The sequence below is a fragment of the Piliocolobus tephrosceles genome, unplaced genomic scaffold (genome assembly GCF_002776525.5).
Source record: "Piliocolobus tephrosceles isolate RC106 unplaced genomic scaffold, ASM277652v3 unscaffolded_24818, whole genome shotgun sequence".
In the NCBI taxonomy this organism is placed as follows: Eukaryota; Metazoa; Chordata; class Mammalia; order Primates; family Cercopithecidae; genus Piliocolobus; species Piliocolobus tephrosceles.
In genome coordinates this window covers 4,510-11,523 of record NW_022307441.1, presented here as the reverse complement: position 1 = coordinate 11,523, position 7,014 = coordinate 4,510, and the positions used below count along the sequence as shown (strand labels likewise).

General features: G+C 54.8%; 1 protein-coding gene across 1 annotated transcript; it reads right to left on the bottom strand.

The window, feature by feature from the left end:
• Window positions 1-1,783: 1,783 nt before the first annotated feature.
• LOC111534140 (non-receptor tyrosine-protein kinase TYK2-like) lies at window positions 1,784-5,970 on the bottom strand. The gene is made up of 7 exons (XM_026450778.2): window positions 5,950-5,970; window positions 5,713-5,836; window positions 5,470-5,617; window positions 3,784-3,947; window positions 2,739-3,120; window positions 2,056-2,253; window positions 1,784-1,976 (listed from the first exon to the last, which is right to left on the bottom strand). Exons 2-7 carry the CDS (start codon window positions 5,730-5,732, stop codon window positions 1,815-1,817), a joined length of 1,074 nt encoding a protein of 357 aa, XP_026306563.1. The 5' UTR covers window positions 5,733-5,836; window positions 5,950-5,970; the 3' UTR covers window positions 1,784-1,814.
• Window positions 5,971-7,014: the final 1,044 nt, after the last annotated feature.

Sequence of the window (7,014 nt, the reverse complement as noted above, 5' to 3'; positions counted from 1 at the left end):
GTGGCTCACGCTTGTAATCCCAGCACTTTGGGAGGCCGAGGTGGGCGGATCATGAGGTCAGGAGATCGAAACCATCCTGGCTAACACGGTGAAACTCCATCTCTACTAAAAATACAAAAAATTAGCCGGGCGTGGTGGCAGGCGCCTGTAGTCCCAGCTACTCGGGAGGCTGAGGCAGGAGAATGGCGTGAACCCGGGAGGCGGAGCTTGCAGTGAGCCAAGATCGCGCCACTGCACTTCAGCCTGGGCGACAGAGTGAGACTTCGCCTCAAAAAAAAAAAAAAAAAAAGAGAGGGGGTTTCACCATGTTAGCCAGCCTGGTCTCAAACTCCTGACCTCAGGTGATCTGCCAGCCTCAGCCTCCCAAAGTGCTGGGATTACAGGCATGAGCCGCCGTGCCTGGCTACCTGCTCTCTTTTTTTTTTTTTTTTTTGAGACAGGGTCTTGCTCTGTTGCCCAGGCTGGGGTGCCACGGCATGATCTCGGCTCACTTCAGCCTGAGCCTCTCAGGCTCAAGCGATTCTCCCACCTCAGCCTCCTGAAGAGCCAGGATTACAGGTGCGCCCAGCTAATTTTTGTATTTTCAGCAGTTACAAGACCTTGCTACGTTGCCCAGGCTGTTCTTGAACTCCCGGGCTCAAGTGATTCTCCCACCTTGGCCTCCTAAAGCGCTGGGATTACAGGCGTGAGCCACCACAGCCAGCCTACTCCTGCTCTTGTACTTGACGCCAGACAGGATCTGACAAGGTGACACACACTCCAAGACAAGAAACAGCCATCAGGAGCCGGATGGGCGCACACCCAGCCACGGCCACCGCCACTCACAAGGGTGACACACGATAGATGGCTAATCACACAAGCAAAGGACAACAATCCCAGACACACCTAATCACCCAGTGTGACAAAGCAACACAGGGGCCGGGGCATCCCAGACACAGAGGTGACACAAACATGCACTATAAAGTGTCATGGCTACATAGGCCCAGACACCTACATGTGCAGTGGCTGACACACGTGGTCCCTAACACCTGTCTGTACAGGGGCGGCACACATATAGCCTTGACAGCAGTCACAGCCAGAGGCTTCACAAGGTGAAATGCCCACTTCCCCCTCCCCTGGCATCACAAGTAGGACAAGGGTCAGAGTCACAGGGGCAGTGACCCAACAAGGAGACAGTCACAAATCACGACTTGGCAGCACAAAGGACAACCACAGACGCCCCTGCACCTGATGATGACATAAGGACTGGCAACTTCACGCCCTCAGGCCCATAAGTCACACACAGGACCGCGGAGACGGTGACTCACAAGTTACCAGCATGGGCAGCCGCCTGCAGCGGCGGAAGCATCCAGCATACTGCTGAATGATCACCAGCACCAGGGTAACGACAGTCCCGTGAAAATCACCAGTTCTGTGCAAATGACAACCTCAACACACAATGACAGTCACGGCAGGGTGTGGTGGCTCACGCCTGTAATCCGAGCACTTTGGGAGGTGGAGGCAGGTAGATCACCTGAGGTCAGGAGTTTGAGACTAGCCTGGCCAATATGATGAAACCCCACCTCTACAAAAGTACAAAAATTAGCCTGGCGTGGTGGCAAGTGCCTGTAGTCTCAGGTAATCAGTTGGGAGGCTGAGGCAGGAGAATCACTTGAACCCGGGAGGTGGAGGCTGCAGTGAGCTGAGATCACGCCACTGCACTCCAGCTTGAGCAACAAAGACGTGCACCCACACGCACACCCTGCACAGCCCCTAGGGCTCACAGTCTAGTTGGCAGCCTTGGCAGTGGCCCCCAGTGCCTCCCCACCCAGCACTCACAGCAGGGGTCCATGGATCCCATCCTGGATGCTCATCACCAGCCGTGGGGGAGCCACCTCATGGCACAGGTAGTGGCTGGAGTCAGCCGTCAGGCGGAAATAGCCGTCCACCAGCGACACGAAGGACAGCGCCACTGCCCGGGAAGGCAGGCTCAGCTCCTGCCAGCCAGGGGCGCATCAGGCGAGTGTCCTCCCAGGCCATGGCGGCCCCTAGCTCGGCACCCACCCCGGGCCTCACCAGGCACTTGTTGTCCTGCCGGTGGATGCTGACACAGCGCTCTTTCAGCACCACGTGGGTGATATCCCGGAAGTCGCAGAAGTAGGCCCACAGTGGCTCCCGCAGCCTGTCCACCGGCTGGCCGATTGCCTTGTGAGCCTTGGCCTTCTTCCCAGACAGGCTGGCTTGGGGGTTCCTGCCGCTGCCGCCACTAGAACCCTGAACACCCAGCAAGTGGGGCAGAGGATGGAGAGGGCAATGCCCATTTATACTTCTGCACTTTCCCCTGGGGGGAGACTGGAGCCAGAGGGCCAGGCACCAACTTAGGTTGACCTCCCAAGTCCCAGTGTCACAGGCGGGATGGGGACCCACCCCATAACATACACATGCTGGAAGCCGGACCCTTAGGGACGGCAGAGAGCGGAATCCTGACCCCCTCACCAGATGAAGGAGTTCCCCAGATGAAGGTGCCAGTCCCCAGATAAAGGGGTTCCCTGGAGGTGCAGACTCCAGAAATAAGGTCCCCAAGGGGTAAGCAGATGGAGGACCTTCTCCAAGAAAATGGCCCCAGCAGACAGGTGCCCCAGAGCCATGTGGGGAGAGGGTTCAGGTCAGCCACCCTCAGAGGCTAGGGCCAAGGATGAACAGAGACCCCCACCCCAGCCCAACCTGAAGCTCCAGGGCGGAAGAGGTGCCTTGCTCACCTCCTCCTTGTTCACCTCCTCCTGTACTGGCCACCACTGGATGCCACCAGTGCCTGTCACCAGCACCTCATGGGTTGGGGGTCCAGCAGCAGACTCGGGGCCAGGGTCTGTAGGGGCCTCCCCACTGTCCCGGATGTAGCAGGGCTCCCCCTCTGCCTGGGCCAGCAGCCTCAGGTGGCACACGGGCACACGCTCTGTGCCGAAGCGGGGTGCCAGCCGTTCGAGTGTGGCCAGGTATTTGACCATGACCATCTGCTGGGAGAGTCTGTCCGGGTGGAAGTCCTGCAGGAACCTGCGGAAGACGTTCCGAAGGCGCAGCCGGGTCAGGGCGCTGTGCTGCCGGATCTGCCGACGGAAGGAGAGCGGGATACAGTCCTTGAAGCTGGGGGGAACACAGGGAGGGGCTGGTTAGGGACCTGGGTTGCAGACCCAGCTGGGTGACACAGGGCAAGTGGCTTAACCTCTTTGAGCCTCAGCTGCCTCATCTAGGTAACAGGCACACTAGCCAGGTGTGGTGAATTGAGCCTGTAGTCTCAGCTACTTGGGAGGCCAAGGCAGAAGGATCGCTTGAGGTCAGGAGTTCGAGACTAGCCTGGCCAACATGAAGAAACTTGGTCTGTCTCTACTAAAAATACAAAATTTAGCTGGGCATGGTGGCGGGCACCTGAAATCCCAGCTACTCAGGAGGCTGACGAAGGAGAATCTCTTGAACCTGGGACGCAGAGGTTGCAGTGAGCCGAGATTGCGCCACTGCACTCCAGCCTGAGTGACAGAGTGAGACTCTGGCTCAAAAAAAAAAGTAGGCCGGGCGCGGTGGCTCAAGCCTGTAATCCCAGCACTTTGGGAGGCCGAGACGGGCGGATCACGAGGTCAGGAGATCGAGACCATCCTGGCTAACACGGTGAAACCCCGTCTCTACAAAAAAAACAAAAAAAAAAAAAAAAAAAAAGTAGAGGCACGGCAATATGTGAAGTCTACCCCGGCTCCCAGATGCTCAGGACACTTCCCCCTGCCTACACAGCAACCCCACCCCGTTCCCAGACACCTGGTCTTCTTGGCCACCTCCTCCAGGGGGACACCACGGCGGAGAGCAAGGTGACAGAGGTGCAGAAAGGCCATGCCTAGGCTCTCATTCTTAAAGTGGTGGATCTCCTCCTCGCTCGACAGCTCCCACAGTGATGCCACGTCATTCACAAACTCATGCTTGCCCTGGGAACAGGAAATTGAACAGAAAGGGAGGTGTGAGAATGTGTTCACTCTCCAGCCCAGAGGTATCCAATCTTTCGGCTACCCTGGACCACGCTGGAAGAAGAACTGTCTTGGGCCACACATAAAATACAGTAACACTAATGACAGCTGATGAACTAAAAAAAAAAAAGAAAAGAAAAAGAAAAAAAAAAATCACAGGCCAGGCACAGTGGCTCATGCCTATAATCCCAGCACTTTGGGAGGCCGAGGCGGGCACATCACCTGAGGTCAGGAGTTTGAGACCAGCCTGACCAACATAGAGAAACCCCACTTCGGCCGGGCGCGGTGGCTCAAGCCTGTAATCCCAGCACTTTGGGAGGCCGAGACGGGCGGATCACGAGGTCAGGAGATCGAGACCATCCTGGCTAACAGGGTGAAACCCCGTCTCTACTAAAAAATACAAAAAACTAGCCGGGCGAGGTGGTGGGCGCCTGTAGTCCCAGCTACTCGGGAGGCTGAGGCAGGAGAATGGCGTAAACCTGGGAGGCGGAGCTTGCAGTGAGCTGAGATCCGGCCACTGCACTCCAGCCTGGATGACAGAGCGAGACTCCGTCTCAAAAAAAAAAAAAAAAAAAAAAAAAAGAGAAACCCCACTTCCCACTTCTACTAAAAATACAAAATCAGCCGGGCGTGGTGGCACCTGCCTGTAATCCCAGCTACTCGGGAAGCTGAGGCAGGAGAATCACCTGAACCCAGGAGGTGGAGGTTGCAGTGAGCCGAGATTGTGATATTGCACTCCAGCCTGGGCAACAAGAACAAAACTCCATCTCAAAAAAAAAAAAAATTGCAGCAAAATCTCAGAATATTTTAAGATAGTTTAGGAATTTATGTCAGGCTTCATTCAAAGCTGTCCTGGACAGCATGCAGTCCGCAAGTCAGGGGTTGGACAAGCTTGCTCTAGCCAGAGAACTCTAATTTCCTGCGTCTCACCACCTTGAGGGGAGAGACCACCATTTACTGGAAAGGCCAAATATACAGCATACACCCCTCCTCTTGTCAAGCTTGTGCCTGTGACAGACATTACTAATCAATCATAGCACTCTTTCCCCTTCAACCTGAACTCTTAGCTGGGCGTGGTGGCTCACACCTGTAATCCCACACTTTGGGAGGCTGAGGCAGGTGAATCACTTGAGATCAGGAGTTTGAAACCAGCATGGCCAACATGGTGAAACCCCAGCTTTACTACAAATAGAAAAATTAGCTGGGGGTGGTGGCGGACACCTGTAATCTCAGCTACTTGGGAGGCTGAGGTGGGAGAATCGCTTCAACCTGGGAGGTGGAGGTTGCAGTGAGCTGAGATCACTCCACTGCACTCCAACCTGGGCAACAGAGCGAGACTCCGTTTCAAAAAAAAAAAAAAAAATCCCCAGATGGCATGAGTTGAAACCCATTAGCTATAATGAATCAGGGAGGGAAACGGGGGCTCCTTAACTGCCCCTAAATCTCCCACAAATAGTCTTGCCCCCCGCAGCCCTGGTCATACCTGCTCAAAGAGGTACTCAAATGAGGCTGGGTCCAGGAGTTGCATCCCCTGTGCTGTCTGATCTGAGGATGCCTCGGTTCCTGGGGGCCCACAACGGTACACAGCCGGCTCCTGAGGATTCATGCCATGCCAGTTCCGGAAATAAAACCTGCAGGATGGGAGGGACGCAGCTGGGGCTTAGCACAGAGTCGGACCAGCTTCAGCACAGGAGGGGACGAGCTTTGCAAAGGGGTCTCCACCCACCTCATGCGGAAATACAGCATCAGGCTTGCATCTCTGGGGATCTCTAGGATGTGGTTTGGGGGCAACCAGACTTGGGCCTGAGCATCGAAGAGGGCAAAGAGATTGAAACAAGGAGGAGTGATACCTGGACCAGGGGAGAAATGAGGTCAGGAGTCATGTCATGTGCTACCGTCAGACCCGAAGACCCTGCAGACCCAATGTCTGCCTTCACACTCCCTCTGAGGCCCCCTCCCCCACCTGCAGCTTCAGTCTCACGTTGCCCCCGGGCAGAGGACAGTGCATATGTTGATCATGCTGTGGCCTCACAGGAGGACTACATTTCCCAGCCTCCCTTGCAGCTAGGATGGGGCCAATTGCACTGGTTTCTGGCCAAAGGGATGGGCACATTTCCAAGCCTGGAAATAAATCCTCTTGTCACCTTCACCACCTGAGGTATGTTGAAGGCTTCTTGTGCCAGATGGTGAAGCTGTAAGATAGAGGCGAACCATCCAATCTGTACTTGATTTTAGGTAAACCTTTTTTTTTTTTTGAGATGGAGTCTTGCTGTTGCCCAGCCTGGAGAGCAGTGGTGCGATCTCAGCTCGCTGCAACCTCCACCTCCTGGGTTCAAGTGATTCCCCTGTCTCAGCCTCCCGAGTGGCTAGGAATACAGGTGTGTGCCACCACACCCGGCTAGGGCTACTTTTTGTATTTTTAGAAGAGACGAGGTTTCACCATGTTGGCCAGACTGCTCTCAAACTCCTGACCTCAGGCGATCTACACACCTTGGCCTCTCAAAGTGCTGGGATTACAGGCCTGCACCACCATGCTCAGCTGATTTTAGGTAAACCTTGATTGTCTTAAGATTTAGGGGGATTGCTTATTCCTGCAGCAAAACTAATCCTAGCCTGACCCACATAACTCTACAAACTGCTGCAATTGTCTGGCATCTCCCTGAACTCCAGCCCCTTCCTGGCTGGAGAAACATTCAGTCACTTCCTGGCTGTCTCCCCCTGGACATCACAGGCCCCCACTTACATATGCTTTGTTCCAAACAACACATCTTACCTGTGGTCGGCAAACTCCAACCCTCCCCTCCTCTGCCCAATTATTTTATTTTATTTTATTTTTTAAGGGTCAGAGTCTTCCTTTGCCACCCAGGCTGCAGTGCAGTGGTGCAATCCTAGCTCACTGCAGCCTCAAGCTCCAGTGCTCAAGTGATCCTCCCACCTCGGTCTCTGGAGTTGATGGGATTATGGGTATGAGCCAGTGTGTGTGGCTTCTACCCAGTTCTTCAAACCAGGAACTTGGTCCTTATCTTCA

Bases quoted from the DNA above. Each gene is read 5' to 3' on its own strand.
- LOC111534140 (XM_026450778.2), bottom strand. From the start codon at position 5,732: ATGCTGTATTTCCGCATGAG. The intron at 2,254-2,738 runs GTGAGCAAGGCA...CTGGGTGTTCAG, and splicing joins AGGAGGTGAACAAGGAGGAG to GGTTCTAGTGGCGGCAGCGG. The intron at 1,977-2,055 runs GTGAGGCCCGGG...CCTGGCTGGCAG, and splicing joins GGCAGGACAACAAGTGCCTG to GAGCTGAGCCTGCCTTCCCG.